Source organism: Eumetopias jubatus, unplaced genomic scaffold (assembly GCF_037043125.1).
Source record: "Eumetopias jubatus isolate StellerSeaLion01/CBP00866 unplaced genomic scaffold, mEumJub1_p1.0 scaffold_5, whole genome shotgun sequence".
In the NCBI taxonomy this organism is placed as follows: Eukaryota; Metazoa; Chordata; class Mammalia; order Carnivora; family Otariidae; genus Eumetopias; species Eumetopias jubatus.
Genome location: NW_028274811.1, coordinates 121840935 through 121862552, shown reverse-complemented (window position 1 = coordinate 121862552; position 21618 = coordinate 121840935). Strand labels below are relative to the sequence as shown.

The 21618-nt window shown below is 42.9% G+C and overlaps 1 protein-coding gene across 1 annotated transcript in view; it reads right to left on the bottom strand.

Annotated features, from left to right (window-relative positions):
• Positions 1-975: 975 nt before the first annotated feature.
• MROH2B (maestro heat like repeat family member 2B) overlaps positions 976-21618 on the bottom strand; it is a 70945-nt gene continuing 50302 nt past the window's right edge. Inside the window, exons 29-42 of the mRNA XM_028098106.2 lie at positions 19759-19856; positions 17690-17842; positions 12064-12221; positions 11438-11564; positions 10677-10864; positions 9455-9595; positions 8939-9053; positions 8163-8309; positions 7739-7921; positions 3587-3742; positions 3119-3253; positions 2619-2721; positions 1534-1599; positions 976-1082 (exon numbers count right to left, since the gene is read on the bottom strand). Of these exons, the coding sequence (XP_027953907.1) occupies positions 976-1082; positions 1534-1599; positions 2619-2721; positions 3119-3253; positions 3587-3742; positions 7739-7921; positions 8163-8309; positions 8939-9053; positions 9455-9595; positions 10677-10864; positions 11438-11564; positions 12064-12221; positions 17690-17842; positions 19759-19856 (1877 nt within the window). The remainder of the gene's footprint in view (positions 1083-1533; positions 1600-2618; positions 2722-3118; positions 3254-3586; positions 3743-7738; positions 7922-8162; positions 8310-8938; positions 9054-9454; positions 9596-10676; positions 10865-11437; positions 11565-12063; positions 12222-17689; positions 17843-19758; positions 19857-21618) is intronic.

The following is a 21618-nucleotide window of genomic DNA, read 5'->3' as shown; positions in this document are numbered from 1 at the left end:
TAGGCACTCAATAAATATTTGTTGAATGAATGAATAAATGGACTCAATTCAAATGCTCAGACCTAAAACATTCCTTTGGTCCCTAGAAGGTCTTGTAGGAAAAAAGATGCTTCCCCAAAGAGGTGGAGAATAAAGATATTAGAATATAGTAATAGGGATTTGTAAAGGGATGCATCAATTTAATCATGTTCTTAATGAATGTTGGTGATGGTGGTGGTATTCAACAAGGGCCAGCCTCTGTGTTAGAAACTTCTTGGTATGTACATAATTTCATGTAGGCATTGTGAAAAAGAGTAAGGAGTTATGATTCAAATGCTGTGAAGAAGGTTAACAGATGCATGTGCACACATGCACAAATAGGCACACGCACCCACCCACAAACACACCCATGCACCCACGCCTTTCAAAGGAAGGAATGCTCTGGGATAACAATAGAAAGGAAACCATGAGATTTAATACAGTGTCAGAATGGGTGTTTTGTAGAAAACACCTGGCATAGTCTCGACACAAAAATTACAGCCTGAGAAAGAACACATAGGTTAAAGTTTATCATAAGGCTGCTTTTTAGAAAGTAAAGAGTGTGGGTTGTAATTCAAGGCAAGCAGCGATAATAAAGGACAGGGCTATGTGTGGAAATAACTGTGGTCCTCTTAATGGCAGCAGACTTGTTTCAGGTTCTGTTATTTTTTGGGATCTGCTGGGACATAAGCTTCCCAAGATAGAGGGGTAACCTGCGCAAAGGTCATGTAGCCAGCACCACTCAAATCACAGGTTATCGCTCAAGTGAATTTTTGGGATTTACTTTTTACTAATGGAAGTTGGCAGGGAGACCCTGGAGGGTAAAGAATACACCATCCCTTCAAGATCCCGTGCTAGGCACCATCTCTTTCCTCAAGATGCTGTACGTTTGTAGGTTGTGAGGATGAAGACAGGAGTCAGTTGTAGAAAAAGCCTAGCAGTTTATTTCCTGATGGTTTACAGAAGGACATTTAGCTCTTTACACCTTCTCAGGAGGGTCTGCAAGGCAGCTTCGGCTGCTCTCTGGACACTGATGCAAGGGTCTTGCCGAAGTGCTTGGAGCCCTGAAACAGGAGGAAAAGCAGGGTTCAGCGAACGAAGAAAGCCAAGGCTCAAGCTATGCTGCAGGGTGAGGCTCCATGTGAGGGTCAGCTCTACATGGAGCTGGGGCCCCATGCTTATGTTCTATCCCAATGGGTAGGATTTGGATCTGCAAGCTGAAAATCTATTTTAACACTGAAATAGGGGAAGAGAAGATCCTGACCTTGTAATCAGTAGGTTTACAGACAATCGGAAAATAACAGTCTGTTGGGAATGATGCTTGCAAAGGGCTGGAGCAGGGGGTTGTTTTATACTCGGGAGAAATTCCAGTTTCTAGGGAGCATTAGAGACAATCATGAGGTACTAGGATTTTCAGTTTCTGGGATAACAGGGAACTTGGTGCAGCATTAGCTTCTCTTTCTCAAAGATATGTCTTTAACAATATGCTGAGCAGAAACTAGGGTTGGTACTCACGTGTGGTCAGTTGTTCTTTGTCTAATAAATGCACATATTGGTTGGTCAAGTTGAGAACAATGGCATCTAAAATCAACAGGGGAAACAGATACTAATTTCATTATGGAGGAAGAGGCCATGAAAAGCATGTCAGGTCAGACTCTACACCTGGTCAGAAGTTAAGTGGTCTGGCTAGTGAATGAGCAAACTATCTGATTCTTTTTGTGACCCCAGGATGATGCCAGGGTGATGTCTCTTGGGTCTTGAGTGCCATGTCTGGAAGTGGTCCCTCACCCAACATGTACTTGGGAAAGATGATGCAGTGTCCTCCCAGAGGGTGCCAGTTGTTGTCAGGGTTTCAAACATGTGCCAGATAGGATCCTTGTCTTCAGAAAGTTTACAGTGTAGCTGGAGGGATCATTCATATGATCCAATTAGAAACCCTTAGTTTTTAACTGTCTTAAGGGTGGCCAAGAGAGTAAGCCTATTCATGGTGGGCTGGATTAGTTAGAATAGGCGTCATGATAAAATTTAGAATTTCATAATTGAAGGATCCTCAGGGATTCACTTACATTCCTCTTTTATTTCATAGATCAGACAAAGAGGTAACACAGAGAAGTTAAGTGAATCGTCCAGAATCCTATAGCAGAGCCAAGATCGGCTGGTCTCCTCACTGACACACTTTCCACTTGTATTATGTAACTGCTAAAGCTCTCAGCTTCAACCCAGCTTAGGTTTACTATGGCTTATGTTAAGGGAGGATGCAAACGAAGCATTTAGGCATGGCAGCAGGCTTGGGGCAAAGACTTGGGCAGAAGAAGGAGCGATGACTTGGAACCAGAAGAGACATGGAGTGGGGAGGGTTTAATGGGAAGAGCAGCAGTTTTGGGAAGTCAGAAGACATTACAAGTTTTCATTTGCAAAAGAGAACAGGTTCCTTTGAGGGAAGATATTCCAAGATGCAAAACGAGTTCCTCTCTGGCATTTTGTTGTTTTGTTGTCATCCCAGTCATACCCGTGTTCATGGTGGAGTAGCTTCCCGCTGAAGCAAGACTAGATGGGAAGGAGCAGATCCATCTGAGTCGGGAGTGCCAATGTGCCCTCACCTGTGAGTTTGACGGCAGCACTCCGGATCATCTCCCAGGTGCTGCTGAAGAAGGTGAATGAGTGTGTGTGGAGGATCCACAGGATTTCCTGGTTTTTCTTTGCCTAAAGGAGATGGATATTACAAAGAGGACACCTGGGAAGTGATCCATTATGAAATTTGGCATCTGGTATGTCCTACAAAAGGAAACTAAAGGCCATGAACACTCACACAGCCATTAATCATTCTACTGGAAGATGTCTTATGGTTATTTCAAACCTGAATTTAATCAGGAAAGTACTGGGCCTTTGGGACTAATCAACAGGTGTGTTTCAGGAATCCCAAAGAACATAGCCCAGTCAGGACTTGGGAAAGAGTGGAAGGTAATGGGGCCAGACACCAAGAATCTTTGCGATCCTTCCGACTGGGCCACAGATCCCTTGCTGTGTTATTTGCCTTTCTGGCATCTGCCTGGACTCAGGGCTGTGCAGCGCTTGCAGGCAGTGTTTACGACACACTCACCAGTTTCACACAGAATTGCCTGTAGAAATCCCTGGCCCTTGGTAGATCTTGGCCATCGAGGAGATGATCTAACACCCCATAGAGTTCCTGAAGGCCCAGGAAAGGGATGCAGATGATCAGAACATCACGGCAAGCCTAAGAAACAGAGTGTTTAAAGTCACCGTCTATAATGCTGGATCCCCTTCTGGAAGGGAAGGTTGCTGCCTAGTGCTGGGAGTGGGGCAGCGGACACCAGTGATGTGAGGGGCTTAAAGTCAGTGCTGGTACCTTCCCAGTTTCAAAGACGGAGGAGCAATCTCAGACAGAGAGAGCAGGCAAGAAAGAACCTAGGGTTGAAGAAGCAGTTTTCAGGTTCGGTTGAGAGAGGCGGCCTCAGATCCAGCTTCTGGACCAGCTAGACCAGACTTATTGGCACTTGCTGGCCGTGGGGGAGGAGGAGGTGCAGGTGTCTGTACAAAGTCCACTTACTGCTCCGATCTTGGGATTGGGATCCCAGAGGTGGAGAAGGAATGAAATCATGCTCTTTTTTATTTCCTCCGCAAAAAAAATCTTCCACCTTCTTCCTGTTAGGGATGCCAGATTCTCAAATAAGAGGATGGCGGTCAGTCTCACATCATCCTGCTCCTGTGATGACAGATGCATGTCACGGGTGAGTCCCCCTCATGGGCCACTCCTGGCCGGCACCCACTCCCGCCCCGCCCTGCCCCATGTCAGCAGAGGGAGGCTGCAACACAGGTGCTGCTGTGCTCTTGTCACAACCCTTATGCGCGCCAAGAACGCCCTTCCATTCCTAGCAGCTCCGTACTCACGCTCTGTGAGTTTAAATGACCACGGGTCTGGGGGTTAAGTGATGCTCTAGAGCTGGAGACTTGGTTTCTATCGTTGAGTAGCTACTGGGGAAACAGACCACAGGAATGGTAAACAGGGAGTACTGGTGGCAAGAGGCCAGGGAGGGTTCCTGCTTATTGTGTATTTTATACAAATGAGCCTGATGGCACCACTAACCTAGAATTCTGGGGCTTCTAATTTAAATTGCCCAAGGCCCAAAACTCTTCTCTGAAATCCCAAATACTTTCCAATGGGATTAAAGGCAGCTCAGAAGTTTGGGCTCCGGGTATCGGAGACAGAGAAGAAACAAAGAAGTGCCTAGCCCTACGTTTGCATATGTGAAATTTTGGAACTTCCTTGCTTGTTGTCCAGGATGGTAGCTAATGATTTTAAGAACCAAAGGGTGAGGTGGTGGAGAAAGACGGCCTCCTGTTATCCAGACACTTTGCTGACACTGATCAGAGTTCTAACAAACGCTGATGGATTTTCTGAAGGTTTTTCTTTCTTTCTTTCCCTCCCAGGTCTAGCAAACTAGTTTAGAATACCCGTATAAAGGCAGAGGGATGAAGAGAAAAGTCGTCCTGAGTAGCAGAATATTATTTTGGATTAGCAATAAACAAGGGCCAATGAAAAGCATCCCCGTGAATATGAGGAAAAGAAGACAGAGTGGTATTAATTTTGATGGCAAGGTAGAATGTGTCTGAAATGGGCACATAAACAAAAAAGCCACAGAAAAGGAAGTTAATAAAGATCTTCCTGAAAATATAAAGATGGCTGGTTGGGACAATGCCAGAAAAGTTAAATGAATACATGAGACATGACCTCGTATCATGGAAATGGAAGTAGAAATGTTTAAATGTACTAGGAATGAGGTCAGGATATATTTTTAAAAGGTCTATTTATTTAAAAGATTATTTATTTATTTATTTACTTATTTGTGAGAGAGAGCACGAGTGAGTGTGGGTGGGGAAGGGGTGGAGGGGTAGGGAGAGGGGTAGGGAGTGAATCTCAAGGAGAATCCCTGCTGAGCATGGAACTCAATGTGGGGCTTAATCTCACAACCCTGAGGTCATGACCTGAGCCGAAACCAAGAGTTGGACGCTTAACCAACTGAACCACCCAAGCACCCCTATTTATTTATTTATAAAATATTTTATTTTTAAGCAATCTCCACACCCAACATGGGGCTTGAACTTACAACTCTGAGATCAAGAGTTGCATGCTCTGCTGACTAAACCAGACATGTGCCCTAAAAGTTCTTTTTATTTTTTAAAAAAGATTAATTAATTTATTTATATGACAGAGAGAGAGAAAGAGGGAGGCAGAAAGAGAAGCAGGCTCCCCGCTGAACAGAGCGCCCGACGCGGGGCTCAATCCCAGGACCCTGGGATCATGACCTGAGCTGAAGGCAGACACTTAACCGACTGAGCCACCCACAGGCGCCCCAAAAGGTCTCTTTTTAGAAAAAGAAAACAGACCAATTACAAAACACCAAAAAGGTAGAAAGGTATTTACTTTTTCCAAATCTTTTAAATTTTCTGAAATCAAATGATAGGACCTAATGATAGGTCAAGGAATGATAGGAAAAAGCAGAAAAGCAGCAGCAAACCTGTTGTGGGTGCTGAGATACTAGAGTTTAGTGTCCTTGTTTCGAGTTGAGAAAACAGAGTCACACAGAGTAAGGTGACTGCTTGGGGTTGGTGCAGGGACAGGAGTGAACAGGGCACGGTGCGTGGGGTGGCCGCCATATTTTCTGTTCTACCATTTTGTTGAAGTGTCAGCATGTTTTGAGAATTCCAAGAAAGTGCTTAAATATTGAAAGAAAGGGAGGAGGGAGGAAACTTGGAGATGACAGAATTGTATGCTTGATCCATAGAAAACTATTGGGGCTAAGTTTCATAAAGTATAGTTCAATTTACTTGTGGGAAGGGAGCATTAGCAGAGAATGAGTAGCATGTCATTACTAAGTCCTAAGTTTTTTTTTTCTTAATCAAACTTCACTTTTGTACAAAAACGATGGAACTGATACCTATTGGGGATGAGAAAGTTCTAACCTAACAACCTAGCAAGACTTTAGAATTTTTTCCTTCCGCATAACACTGAGAAATATTATCTTGACCACAAAACTCGTAGGTGATTGTTGGAGGCTCAGATCCAGGAGAACTATCATCACTGGACCCACAACAACCCCGGGGAAGCTAACAAACCGGCGGGGCGCTGTAGGGGTGACTTCAGCCCTTTGCTGTCGAAGATTGTCATCAGTTATCTGTGTAATGAAAAAAGGAACATCTTTGTTATTTTACAGAAGATACTATATTGAGTGGGAGCCAAGTAAGCAGTTTTGAGGACAAGATGAAAATTAAAAGGAATGTTGGTACACTGGAGAAAGTAGCTGGACACAAGCAGAAAGCTGCTTTCAAAGGCCGGGATTAAGCTAGCAAGGAAATAACGGAAACTGAAAAATAAACAACTGGAGAATTATCGGCCATGGGCATATATTGCAGACTAAAATCTAGAGGCCTGTGTGGTTAACAAATTGCCAAGGAGTCAGGAAGAAAGGGCAAGATTTAAAAAAAAATTGGAGTGGCTAAATAGGAAAAAATCAGACCTGAGAGGTAATTCTTCTTTAGGTTGTATTCAGTACTTTGCAGGCCACATCTAGAGACACAACAGAGTTGCTGGTTTGTAAAATATTTAAAGAGCTGAAAAATTAGGTTTATGATGCATAATGGAGGAAATGAAGACTTTTCAGTCTGGAGACTGGAAGGTAGAAAGGTAATTTAATCAAGCCTTAATGTTTAAGAGGAGGAAACCAGCAGTTTTCCATCTCCTCTGACAACACAACATGAGGAAAGAGGTCTCGATCACAAAAATGTATGTAAGTTGGAGGGAAATAGATTTTTATTCTGATGACAATGAATAAACCAAAATAAATAATAAAATCTAGTTTTCCAGGAGGTACAAAGGAAAATGACCTTCCTTTGCCTAGGGTTACTGACTGATCTTTTTTTGAATTGATTTCTAGGCTACTGACTAGATTGGGGGTTTTAACAGAAGCTTTTTCTGTGAAAGGCCAGACAGTAAATAATTTAGACTTTGGGGGCCATATGGTTTCTGTAACAACTAATCAGTTCTGCAGATGAAGTGTGAAAGCAACCATAGACATTATGTAACCGATAAGCATGCATGTGTGCCAATGAAACTTCGTTGATGAAAAGTTGCTCCGGGCAGGATTTGGCCCTCTGGCTGTGGTGTATCCTGATTCCTAGATTAAATGAACCATGCAAGCATTTTGAACCTTTGCATCTTGGATGTGGAGAAGAGTGTTGGAGGTGAGAAGGCCTTTATTTGGGTCCTTGCTCTCTGTTGAGTACCGTCATAATTTGTGGGAATGAGACAGGGAAGAGAGGAAAGCTACCCAAAGGGAATATTAAGGAGTGTATTTCCCTTATGCGCAAGTGGGGCTCAATCCTTCTGACAGAGGAGGAAGCTGAGGAGTTCATTTGCAAACTTAACATTTCTTGTTGTTCGAGGGTTCTCCCCCAACACGTCTGCACTCCCCGCGCCTCCCCCCCCCCCACCCCAGAGCGATCATGATACCAGGCCAGAGAGTCCCCTCAGGCAGAGGGAGAGCCAGGAAGCCAGCAGCCTGCATCTCTGTGCTGGGGACACACAGGGGGAAGGCCAAGGAAGAGAGATAGGACAGCGACCTTGCCTGCTACAAGAACTACCTGAATCTTTCTCTGTTCGCTCACTGCTGGGGAGGGAAGATTCCTGAACAGGCTCACTTACGTCTTCAAAGAAGGTTCTTGTTTGCAGCACTATCTCTTTGAAGTAGAAGCTCACGTCTCGGTCTGTGAGCAGTTCCAGGATCTTTTTTAGAGCCTTCAAGCTTTCACAGACGACTTCGGTGCGGGCCAGGTGATACAGGCCTCTGATGACAGATTCTAATATTATCTGCTTATGCTTCTTCACCTATTTTGAAATAAGGTCTCTTAATCTCGAAAACTGTTCTACGTGCAGGTGGACGAGGGTAGGGGACGCCCAGCAAGGAAATTAGAATTCTGTTAGGGTCACAGTTTCTTCAACCCGAGAGATACCACTGTAACAATTTATTTGGATTTTTACTTAATTACTATGCAACCACGAGGTGTGGGTTAGTAAATCATTATTTTAAACTCTACTTACATGTCCCCCCGCCCCATACTCCTTTTACCTTGTGAGGGGCTCCAGAAGCTGTATTACCAAGTCCTCGGATGGCCATTTGCCTCAATGTGGCATTGGAGTCCCAGGCACTCTGATCCATGAGGATCAGCACTTCCCGTAGATTCCCATGCTTCCAAAGGACTGGCTCCTTCACGAGCTGAAAACAACCACTTCGCCCCTTTAGTGAAGGGAGTGGCCTCCCTCCAGGACAGTGACAAGTGCATCATAACTACAGTGAAAGTGTAGTAGGGTCCAGCCACTCACGGAGTGGAGGAGGTAGCCCTGGGGTGAATCAGCAAGTGTTGCAGAAACTAATCTCTAGATACAAGCAGCCCCCAGGTCAAGGTTACGTGGTGACAAGAACCATGAGACCTAGTTAAGAAGAGGTTTTCTAATTGAAATGGAAAAAAGGGGAAAACGGGAGTTACTGACAATGTTCCTTCTCTGGGTCGGCTGCGACAACCTTTGTGCCAGGGTGTGAGGTGACAATAATATACCGTTGACTACTTTTTGTTTTGCCCCTGTCATAATTATTCTCCAGGCTTCTCTGTCCTGGGAGGGTTGGTTTCTTCAGACTGGAGCGAAGGAAGAGATTGGGGGTGGGTTCTCGTTTTTTTTCCTCTCTCATTCCCTTCTCGGGTACCATATTTCTGGCAGTGGCTGGAGCTCTCCACTCCCCAAGCTTCCCCGAAGGGCCAGCTCCCACTGAACTCTTGACCCTGAGAGGAACTCCCCCAAGGGGACCCAGACAGCCTGCTGAGCAGTGACACGGCCCCTCTCTCTTGCCTCAGAGAAGAAAGCTGTGCCGGTGACCCGGTAGTTCTCCGAGGAGGAGGTGAGAGATGAGAAGAGTTGCTCCATGATGTCCAGTATGATGCCACGTTGCCACAGTGCCATGCTCCTAGAAAACGCAAGGCTCCAGTTGTAGCAGAGACTTGGTTCTTTCTAAACAATGGAGGACATTTTGGTCTATTTCTCTCTCAGGAAAATAAATGATCTAAAAGGGGATGTTCGACGAAAGAACACTAATGCTTGAACTTGAAAATAGCTTATCCAAGTGCCCAATCTAGGGGCAGTTTTCCTAACACTGTTCATTGCATCACTATATTTTGGGGGCATGGTGGGATCTGGGTTGCTCCCACCACCTCTTCCCACGTCCCTCTGCTCTTTCTTCCTTGTTTTTCCTCCTGAACTATAAATCCTTAGTGAGTCCACTGCTCCCAGTGAAGCTGCTTACATTGCATTTTTACTCAATTTTTCATTTTCTCCTTTGTGTCCAGTTCTAGAAGGCCCGCTCATTACCTGGCCAGTGCACACACTCCTACATGGTGGGTACTGGGACTGCTGAGGAGGGTCCACAAGTTGTCCCCCTCATCAGATTCCTTGGCAAGACCTTCTTTCATGGCTTGGGCTTGCACGCACTTCAGAGTCACCGTCGAGAGCCTGAAGGAGACAGTCGGCATCACAGAAGTAAGCCAACCCTACGCAGGGAACTGTGAATCCCCAAGTTCACTTTGTCTGTTCCCCACAAGGCTCCCTCACTCCTGGATGAAGGGACACCACGCAAGGGGAAAAACCGGCTGCCTGATCTCACACTTTAATTTGGGGTCAGAGGGGACATGGAGATTATCTGAACCAGTAAGTAAAACGCCACAAAACCTCATCAACCTCTCAGGAGAGAATAAAGCCCAAAGGATGGAACATGCAAACTCCTCTCTTTTGTTGATTCTCAAACAGCCCTCCAGAACCAGGCTGCGTCTCACAGTGGATGGTGTGTTGTGACGGTTGGCCAGACAGTGGTCGTGCTGGAGTCAGGAGGACCGATGCAGGCCTGGGTACGTGCATGGATGGAGGCAGGGCCCTTGATACTGCTGTCATTTTAGTGAAGTGACATTTATTAATGGAACTACATGTGTTGGGCCTAAATGTTGCTTAGAATGTCTTTCAAAAGATTGATTTGACACTGGAATAAAAAGTTATGCAAGAAGACGGAAACAGAGCCTTGCGATAGAGGATAAAAATCTATACCTAATCATTTTAAAAGAGCTCTTTGAATAAATATATAGCAAACATTTGAAAGTATAAGAAAGCATTGATTCATGGCTTAGTTGGGATTCTTTCTTGCTTTTTTAAAATACACAAAATAATTTTGCTTCCTTCAATGGGTGACGTCTTCAGTTTGATAAAATATGGTGTCAATTTTTATTTTTCTTCTTTCCTTGGTGGCCTTGGATATCACAGAATTCCAGCCTTCCTTGAAGGGTCTCAGTGAGAGAAAACAAATGAAACAGAGCTCTGTGGAAGCACACAGAGCAGCTATTTGTTGTTCTGGGACCGTTCTGGGCAGCGACCCTGGGGCCCGGCTCAGGGAAGAAGAGTACCAAGGGCTCAAGGTCAGCAGAGCCTTGTTTGCTCCTGGGTAGTGGAGGCCACAGCAGAAGGCATAGGCCTTGACTGCCACGGCCCCTCGTCTAGCGTCTGGGATCCCCACAGCTGGGGAGGGCCCTCCTGCCTGGCCATGTACCTGCAAGGGTCTGCTGTCTGCTGCCGTTCTCCCTGCTGCATTACTCGCCGTCTGTGTCTCCAGGGGGAAGTGGGCATTTTCTGGCCCAGTGTGCAGCTGACCAGCTTCAGAAGAAGAGTGAACACCTCTGGGTACAAGCTGGTGATGGGGGTGCCTGTTGATACCACTTCATACATAGCACAGGCCACCTGAGGGGAGAGAGGACCCTGCAGTCAAGCAGGCCCCTTTCCTCCCAGGACATCTCCCGGGCCTGATCTTCAAGTTTGTTTTCCTCCCCAGAGGATTGCTTTCCAAGGTGACCACACTCATGGTAAAAACAAAGCAAAACAGAGCAAAACAAAAATAAAAACAGCCCTAAAAGAGAGGATGTATTTGTCTGGAAACTTCTCAACTCAAAATGTGTTTCTCTCTCAGGACTGCCATGTTGGGCAGCTCCAAATTCCAGTGGGGAACCAATCAGGTTAAATGAAATCCTTTCCAGCACTGAGGTCTTTCAAAAAGCGTGGCTTTTGGATCTCTTGAAGACAAATTTGGAAATATAGATACATGAATTTTCTTTGAGATGATGAGAAATTTGGTTCTAAATGTGACAGCCACAGACAAAATTGCCACCATATTTGTCCAATATAAGTTGGAGTTGATTAAAAATCAGGGTATGAGAGGGGAAGAAGTATGATTAATGCTACATCACCAAGTTCCAGGTGGGGACAGACCACGGAGTGGGACGCTATTCCAGGCATGTGATGGGTGGTCCAACTCACTGAAATCGCCTCCATCCCAGCTAGGTCATCTTCTAATTCATTCTCAAGTTTGTCTGTTAAGGCTCTCAAGAGCTTACCACTGGAGGCTATGTTCTCAGCCAGAGCCTTCCACAATGTCTTTGTGTCCCTAGGGTAGTGAGGCAGGAAGCTGATAAGAAACAACTCTTTGGAATATGAGCATTTTCATCTGTTCCCCTCTAAAACAACATTATGACTAATCAAAATTTCAAGAACAGATAGAGATGCTAACATGCCTGGAGATAAGAAGGATGTGTGATTTAACAGTCCAGCATTCTGGACGTGGGTGACTTAGGTTTGTTGATGTCCATTAAGGCAGAAACCTCTCCCATAGGTGTATTCTAGGCAACCAGAAGGAGGAGAAATACTCATTTTTCTAATACTCATTTATTCCTATGATGAATTTAAAAAAATCTCATCATTTAATGAGGATATGTATATGAAAAACACTTGGTGAAACATCCCTTGTGATTCAAACACCATTTTTGAAATTATTATTTGAGATGTTCTCAACCTTTGTTTTTGCTTTCTTTCTCTCAAACCACCAATTCTTTCTCAATGCAGATTAGCCTTTCCTAGGAGAATGGACTGGTTCAGTTAGGATCTACCTGTCAAAGGGCAGAGGCTTCTGTAAAAGGTTGGCAACAACTGCATCCATGTGAAAGCTGGCGATCTGAGAGATGGCTTCCAGCATAAACTGAAAACTTTCCTCGTTTTGTCTGAGGACTGGCATGTGATGGTAAATCATGCTCAAGATCTCCAACAGCTAAAAGAAAAAAACAAAAAGCCAAATCAAACAGGAAGTTGTCATTTTTCCTCTACATGAATGGCTTAGGACACATATAGTCAGCATATTATTCATGGGTGGTTGATGAATTATAAACCAGGTTAAAAATAATAATCCGTTCTGCATGGCCTATCTCTTACTCAGGGGAATTCGAGCTATATTGGGTATTTATTCTTAAGTCGATGTAGCAAATATTTGGTGAAAGCCTGCATTAGGCCAAATATTGTGCTAGGCATTGTGGGGAATTTACCAAAGATGAATAAGATGTGGCCCTTTCTCAAAATGAATCAGTATTCTAATAAAGAATGTTAGCCATACAGGGTGATAGACATTGGTGAGGGTATGTGCTATGGTGAGCACTGTGAATTGTGTAAGACTGATGAATCACAGACCTGTGCCTCTGAAACAAATAATACATTACATGTTAAAAAAAAGAAGAGAGAAGACAGTAGGAAGGGAAAAATGAAGGGGGGGGGAATCGGAGGGGGAGACAAACCATGAGAGACTATGGACCCTGCGAAACAAATTGAGGGTGCTAGAGGGGAGGGGGGTGGGGGGATGGGTTAGCCTGGTGAGGGGTGTTAAAGAGGGCATGTATTGAATGGTGCACTGGGTGTTATACGCAAACAATGAATCATGGAACACTACATCAAAAACTAATGATGTAATGTATGGTGATTAACATAACATAATAATAATAAAAAAAAGAATGTTAGCCATATATCCAAAGGCCTGTGCAAAAGGCAATGTATGGCAAGTGGTATATAAGAGGTTCACAGGACTGATAGGGGAATCCAGAAATAACTGAGGTCACTTTGGACACAAAGATGTCCTTTGGAGGGACATCTGGTCTGAGTCTTGAAGCATGTATAGCAATCTCAAAAGGCAAGGTGGAGATGGTGGGGGAAAGTCATCATCAGAAGGAAGAATACAGATAAAAATGTAAAATAAAAAAGCATGAGAATAGATAAAGCACAGAAGATTTTTAGAGCAGTGAAACCATTCTGTATGTTACTGCAATGCTGGATACATGCAATTTTACATTTGTCAACGCCAAGAGTGTACCTTAATGGAAACTATGGACTTTGGGTGATAATGACGTGTCAACGTAGGTTCACTGATTGTAGCAAATGTACTACTCTGGTGTGGGGTGTTGATAGTGAGGGAGGAGGCGTGTGTGTGGGGAGAAGAGGTATATGGCTATCTGCTCTATTTTGCTGTGAACTTAAAACAACTCTTAAAAAATTCTATATAAAAAAATAGCAAGAGATCATGAGCCCGAGCAAATATGGTGAAGATTTCTGGAATAGGAGAATGGTCCAGTTTGGAACACAGAGAAAATGAGGGTGATAAAAGAAGATAACAATAGAAAATATGAAGCCAGATCCTAGAGAAAACTGAAGGTCGCCCTTCCAAATTTGGGTGTTAATCTGTGGGTAGTAGGGAATGATATTATACATTTGGATTTTAGATGTGGAGAAAGGCAAGTCTCTCTGCTAAAGTAACTTTGCTTTTAGTAGATACTTCTCTTATTTATTATTTTTAGGTTAAACAATACATTTCCTCTGAATTATAATTCCTTAAAAATAAATATCTGGCAAGTATGACTACCACAGAGTCTCATTTCAATGATGTTAGGAGAGGATTTAGGTCCCTATTATTCCCCTCTGTGCTAAACACACGAATACGACATTACAAATTTATAAGCCTTTGATTCTCTCATGTTTGGCCTAGTGCCTGCCATAGTATGCACACATTTTTTGGGGTGCCTGGGTGGCTCAGTTGGTTGAAGGTCTGACTCTTGGTTTCAGCTCAGGTCATGATCTCAGGGTCGTGGGATTGAGCCCCACGTTGGGCTCTGTGCTCAGAGGGAAGTCTATTTGGGGATTCTCTCCTCTGTTCTCCCCCCGACTCACGTGCTCTTTCTCTCTCTCTGAAAAAAATAAATCTTTAAAAAAATAAATGTTTTTGCATTTAAAGAAGAATTAATACCTATTCTTCTGAAACTTCCAAGAAAATAGAAATGGAAGGAAAACTTCCAAACTCTTTTTATGAGGCCAGCATTACCTTGATCCCAAAACCAAAGACTCCATCAAAAAGGAGAACTACAGACCAATATCCCTGATGAACATGGATGCAAAATTTCTCACCAAAATACTAGCCAATAGGATCCAACAGTACATTAAAAGGATTATTCACCACGACCAAGTGGGATTTATTCCTGGGCTGCAAGGTTGGCTCAACATCTGCAAATCAATCAATGTGATACAACACATTAATAAAAGAAGAACAAGAATGATATGATCCTCTCAATAGATGCAGGAAAAGCATTTGACAAAGTACAGCATCCTTTCTTGATTAAAACTCTCCACAGTGTAGGGATAGAGGGTACATACCTCAATATCATAAAGACCATCTATGAAAAACCCACAGCAAATATCATTCTCAATGGGGAAAAACTGAGAGCTTTTCCCCTAAGGTCAGGAACACGGCAGAATGTCCACTATCACCACTGCTATTCAATACAGTACTAGAAGTCCTAGCCACAGCAATCAGACAACAAAAAGAAATCAAAGGCATCCGAATCGGCAAAGAAGAAGTCAAACTCTCACTCTTTGCAGATGATCTGATACTGTATGTGGAAAACCCAAAAGACTCCATCTCAAAACTGCTAGAACTCATACAGGAATTACTAAAGTGGCAGGATATAAAATCAATGCACAAAAATCAGTGGCATTTCTATACACCAACAACAAGACAGAAGGAAGAGAAATTAAGGAGTTGATCCCATTTACAATTGCACCCAAAACCATAATATATCTAGGAATAAATCTAACCAAAGAGGCAAAGGATCTGTACTCAGAAAACTATAGAATACTCATGAAAGAAATTGAAGAAGACACAGAGAAATGGAAAAAGGTTCCATGCTCATGGATTGGAAGAACAAATATTGTGAAAATGTCTATGCTGCCTAGAGCAATCTACACATTTAATGCAATCCCTATCAAAATACCATCCACTTTTTTTCAAAGAAATGGAACAAATAATCCTAGAATTTGTATGGGACCAGAAAAGACCCTGAATAGCCAGAGGAATGTTGAAAAAGAAAAGCAAAGCTGGCGGCATCACAATTCTGGACTTCAAGCTCTATTACAAAGCTGTCATCATCAAGACAATATGGTCCTGGCACAAAACCAGACACATAGATCAATGGAACAGAATAGAGAGCCCAGGAATGGACCCTCAACTCTACGGTCAACTCATCTTTGACAAAGCAGGAAAGAATGTCCAATGGAAAAAAGACAGTTTCTTCAACAAATGGTGTTGGGAAAATTGGACAGCCACATGCAGAAGAATGAAACTGCACCATTTCCTCACACCACACACAAAATTAGACTCCAAATGGATGAAAGACCTCAATGTGAGACAGGAGTCCATCAAAATACTAGAGGAGAACACAGGCAGCAACCTCTTTGACCTCAGCCGCAGCAACTTCTTCCTAGACACATTGCCAAAGGCAAGGGAAGCAAGAGCAAAAATGAACTACCGGGACTTCATCAAGATAAAAAGCTTTTGCACAGCAAAGGAAACAGTCCACAAAACCAAAAGACAACCGACAGAATGGGAGAAGATATTTGCAAATGACATATCAGATAAAGGGCTAGTATCCAAAATCTATAAAGAACTTATCAAACTCAACACCCAAAGAACAAATAATCCAATCAAGAAATGGGCAGAAGACATGAACAGACATTTCTACAAAGAAGGCATCCAAATGGCCAACAGACACATGAAAAAGTGCTCAACATCGCTCGGCATCAGGGAAATCCAAATCAAAACCCCAATGAGATACTATCTCACATCATTCAGAATGGCTAAAATTAACAAGTCATAAAACGACAGATGTTGGCAAGGATGCGGAGAAAGGGGAACCCTCCTACACTGTTGGTGGGAATGCAAGCTGGTGCGGCCACTCTGAAGAACAGTATGGAGTTTCCTCAAAAAGTTGAAAATAGAGCTACTGTATGACCCAGCAATTGCACTACAGGGTATTTACCCCAAAGATACAAATGTAGTGATCTGAAAGGGGTACGTGCACCCCAATGTTTATAGCAGCAATGTCCACAATAGCCAAACTCTGGAAAAAGCCTAGATGTCCATCAACAGATGAATGGATAAAGAAGATGTGGTATATATATATATATATATATATATATATACAATGGAATATTATGCAGCCATCAAAAAACATGAAATCTTGCCATTTGCAGCAACGTGGATGGAAGTAGAGGGTATTATGCTAAGCGAAATAAGTCAACCAGAGAAAAACAAGTATCATATGATCTCACTGATATGTGGAATTGAAGAAACAAGAAGAATGCTGAAAAAGAAAATGCGAAGATTATAGACGAAGGGAGGGAAAAATGAAACAAGATGAAACCAGAGAGGGAGACAAACCGTAAGAGACTCTTAATCTCAGGAAACAAAACGAGGGTTGCTGGAGTGGAGGGGGGTGGGAGGGGTGGGGTGGCTGGGTGATGGACATTGGGGAGGGTATGTACTATGGTGAGTGCTGTGAATTGTGTAAGACTGATGAATCACAGACCTGTACCCCTGAAACAAATAATACATTATATGTTAATCAAAAATAAATATTTTTGAAAAAACTGATTGGAGAGTAATTAGCACAGAAATAATTTCTAAAGGTCATACATTAGAGAATTCTTTAATTTAGGGTGGTTGACCCTGGGATATGGGGACCATAACTTTCAAGTATTTCCCTTGAGGTGACTTCATTGAGTTAAAGATTCTCTTTCTCCTTATTAATCGTTGAATTGCTTGACTTCTGCTTCTGACCTTAAGAGAGAGAATAGAGCATCTCCATCTGGAGCCCTTAACCAAGCTTCCTGAACTCAAATCTTCTTCACGCTAACTCTCCAGCTGGGAGCAAGGATTGAGGACTTTCCCCCAATCAGTTCTCCAATGATAGCCTTCCTTACCAGAGAACCAACCCTAAAGTTGTGTGGAAGAGCAGCTTGACGAGTGGCAGAGGGATTAGAAACTCTACTGGCTCTTATTGGCTATTCCAAAGGAGATCCACATGGTCACCCTCCTCCTTACAGATCTAACAATCCAGTTTTCCAGGACCAAAATGCCCTTGTTCAGAGCGGCTGTCTCTGGCCAGAGAGCAACATTTGGGCAAGTTTTGTTTTGTTTTGTTTTGTTTTTTAAATCACAGAATAGAGAGGCAATTGAAACAGGTTGAGACAGGCACTCAACATGAGCCTGGTTGTTAGTACATAACTTGGGTCTCTGAGGAGGTCTCCTAAGGCTGTGCATGCTCTTGCCTATTGCCTATCAGAGGACAAACTGAGGAATGGCAACCAATGTGGCATTTCAGAAGTGTTAAGAGTTCTGCTCAGTGGTCAGACTGGCTGTCAGTTTACCTGTTCTTCCAAAGCAGCTCCCTGTTCCTTCAGGATCGTGATCATCCATATGCCACAGGCCTGGGTACAGGTGGAGTTAAGGCTCTCCAGACCATCCAGGGTTTCCTCCAGGAACATTAGAATTTCTTCAACTGGGATGAGTTTACTGACAATCTGAGAATGTATGCAGAAAGATTCATGTTATCAACCACCTCACTACATACAACATGCTGCTACTGTTTTAGGATATTGGAAACCATTGGAATTTCCAAACAGCTAACCCATGACTAGGGCATAGAAATGACAGAAAATACAAAAAGAGACATAGACATTACCTTGAAACTCTAGGCAGACTTTTCCTGGAGCTGTTCTTTTATTATTTTATATTTATTGAATCCCAAGCTTGCTGAAGAAATTTCTTCTCCAAACTTCAAAGTTATAGTGTACCCCACAAGGGAAAAATAATGTGTGTGGTTTTACATGATTTTATGATATAAATTACTCTCACATACGTTTCATATATCACAGAAATATGTCATGTGTCTTCCAAAGAAAAGCTAAGGCTTGAGAATTTAGGAAAATTAATCACCATGTACTAAGTGCCATGTTCAATACCGGATGTATCACAATATCCATGTAAGTATGAATTATTATGAGTTCTGTCTTTTGCACTTTCATGTTTCAAAATTAAGAGTAGTCAACAAAAGTTCTAGAAAATAAAAACTTTGCAATTTTGGTCTCTAAATACAAGAACCATACAAATGGGTGATAGCAGTGTGTGAGTATGAGTGTGTGTGTGTGTGTGTGTGTGTGTGTGTGTGTGCGCGCGCTAATGAAAAGGCAGGCAGGGAGGTGAAAAGTTGGAAGTTTGAATGAATTCCAGGGACATTGTCTGGGGCTTTAATCAAGGAAGATGGTCATGATTATGAGTTTGTAGGTATGAAAACATTCCTATTCACAACTGACTTCCCTCTGCATTAAGTGGTCCAATGACTGATATTTGGTAGAACTGTTCTTGAAAGAAATTAATCTCTTTTCATTAGTAGGTGCATGTCTCAACCAGTTTCTGAGTCATTTTAATTCCAAGATCAAAGGACTAGACTGCCACGTCTGTTCTATGTAACACCAAATGCTTGCCTGGGCTCCATACTCAATGGTTACCTGTGTTTTTTCTCTTCTCATATTGGGATGGATGATGGTTTAGGAAGAAAGGAAGGAGCGGGGCTCATGTTTCTGAGCACCTACTATGTATCAGTCACTTTCTTAGGCATTTGACATATGTTCCCTCTGTGCCCCCCAACTGGCTTCTCTCCCTTATTCTGGTCACCTTCTTGTCATCTCTGCTGTTGCCACCTTAGTCCAAGCCACCTAATCTCACACCTGGATTCTTGTAGTTTCCTCCAAACTGATTTTTTTCCCATTAATTTCACTCTTGTTGGCCTATATCATAGTCTGAACACAGCAGGTAGATGACCCTTTGGAAATATAAATCTGATCATGTTCCTTCTTGCAGAAACACCACGAGCTTAGAAGAGGTTTTTACAAATTAGGAAGAGACACTTTGTCCTCAAGACAGTTCACTTCTCTCTGTAAGTATATGGTCATAATGACTGAGGGTAGGTGTTTTGTCTTTTTCTATTCTTAGAGCCTAGAACAATGTCTGGCATATGGTAGGCGCATAGGGCATAGTAGGTGAATGAATAAATGATTAAATAAATGAATGAATTCATTGACCAATTCTCGGAACTCTGAGAGGTAGGTTCTGCATTTTTTTTTTTTTGAAATGAGAATGGGCTTCAAGCAAGTTCACACAGCATCATCTGATAGACTCCAAAGCCCTTGTATCTTCTACTCCACCACACTGCCTCCCTCATCCTGAAGAGGGATGCTTGGTTCATAAGATTTCCCAGAGTATGAAGTGATCAGTAGCAGGTGTTGACTGGGCACATGTACCCAGGGTTAACACATGATAGGACAAAGAATGGCTAGACTGTTGCTCTCCTTGGTAGTGGGGTGTACACGGCTTACTCATTTGGAAATCAACTCAGAATCATCTTTACATCCCTTGGCCAGTCCTCCATATCTATTACCTTTGCTATTTTAGAAGAAATCTTGATCTGGACCTGCACATCGTCACATTGCAGCCCTTCCTGCAGACTCTGAAGTCTTTCCACCTCCAGGTGAGTGCCTAAAATCCACAAGGGGAGACAGATGCAAGAGTTCAAAGACCTGATAGGGGTTAAAGAGGTTGGCTATACTCTGACATGACCCTAATTCAGCTGCTGGATGCTTTTAACAAATGCACCAACGCCTGTCTGATGAGAGGGTGGGTGTAAGAGCAAACACATATTGAGTAGTTTCTGCATGCTGGCACAGGGCTAAATGCTCTGCATACAATGATCTCATTTATTACTCGTCAATATCATCTGCGGTAGAGGCTCCTGATTTTGCAGACAAGAAAGTTGAGGCAGAGAGCTATAAAGCCATTTGGCCACAGTTATCCAGAGACTAAAAATAGGAGAGATAGAATTTGAGCCCTGGTCTGCCTGGCACCAATGCCTAAGCTCTCACTATTCTGCCACACTGCTGTCTCCGTTGGAGTTCCCTTTCATAGTAAGCCACTTCTGGGAAAATGGAAATGGAAAGCTAACTATTGCAATAGGAACATCAGCAACTTTGCAACTGATTGCTGAAACCAATTAATAAACTCAGACCTAAACAGTAACCATTTTCTATTTGCTGTTTGAATGTAGAGTAATTGTGGAAACTAACACCTGAACCCTTCTATGGAAGGCAGCCCAGATTGGTAGAACTGGTAGAACACACAGACCTGGGCTCATAGCCCAGCTCTACTACTTTCTGGAGCTGGTAAATTTCTTAATTTCAGCGCTCTCATCTCAAAACTGAGTTTTAAGTGGGTATTTAATTTAGCATCACACTAGTTACTTGTATTCAGCTGGTGTTTAATAATCATATTCTTTCTCTCTGCCATGCTATTTGATCTATCAAGGAAAAGAGTTAAAATAAATAATGAAGTATGGGATTTTTTTTAAGATTTTTATTTATTTATTTGATAGAGACACAGCGAGAGAGGGAACACAAGCAGAGGTAGTGGGAGAGGGAGAAGCAGGCTTTCCGCTGAGCAGGGAGCCTGATGTGGGTGCTCAATCCCAGGACCCTGGGATCATGACCTGAGCCGAAGGCGCACACTTAACGACTGAGCCACGCAGGCGCCCCTGGGATTTCTTATTAACAAAGAGTATTTGAGAACCTGAATTTTGCATGTTTCAGGAAAATAAAGTACACTAAAGGAAGAATAGGTAGAACAATAATAGGATTGAAATTCCTCTCTTCCTATGAGGTTCCTCTCTGACACATTTCTTCTCTTACTGGGATGGCCCCTTAGTTCTTACTTCCTTAACCCATTTTTTATTTTCTGGCTTGGTACAAGATAATGAATTATTTTCCCATATCCCAAAGGACTTTCATACCTGTTTTGACTCTGCTAAATAGTTGTTTTTTCTTTTTCTTTTTGACCAACTAACCAACCTGTCCCTTCCCCCCAACCAAATCCCACCTTTTGGCTTTAATATACTTTTCTTATGTGAATTTTAGAATTGTAATTATCTCTGTGCCTCCAGCATCAGAGAAGTGCCTGACACATGGAAAGAACTTAATAAGCATTTTCTGAATACCTAAAAGAAAGAGGAGTGGAACACAAGTGTGAGATGGCACTAAACCTAGACCAGTGTTCCTGGCCATGCCAGGGCTGCACAGAAATGCGCATGCGCAGGGCAGGGCCATTCTCGGGGAAGCACCTGCTGATTTAACCTGGACCCAGGGCCCTGATTTGTTGGTTTCAGCCTGAGACTAAGGTTTTAAAATTCCTTACATTTCCTGATATTGCCACTCCACATATACTTGGACAGTAGACAGAGGTCCTGCTCTGG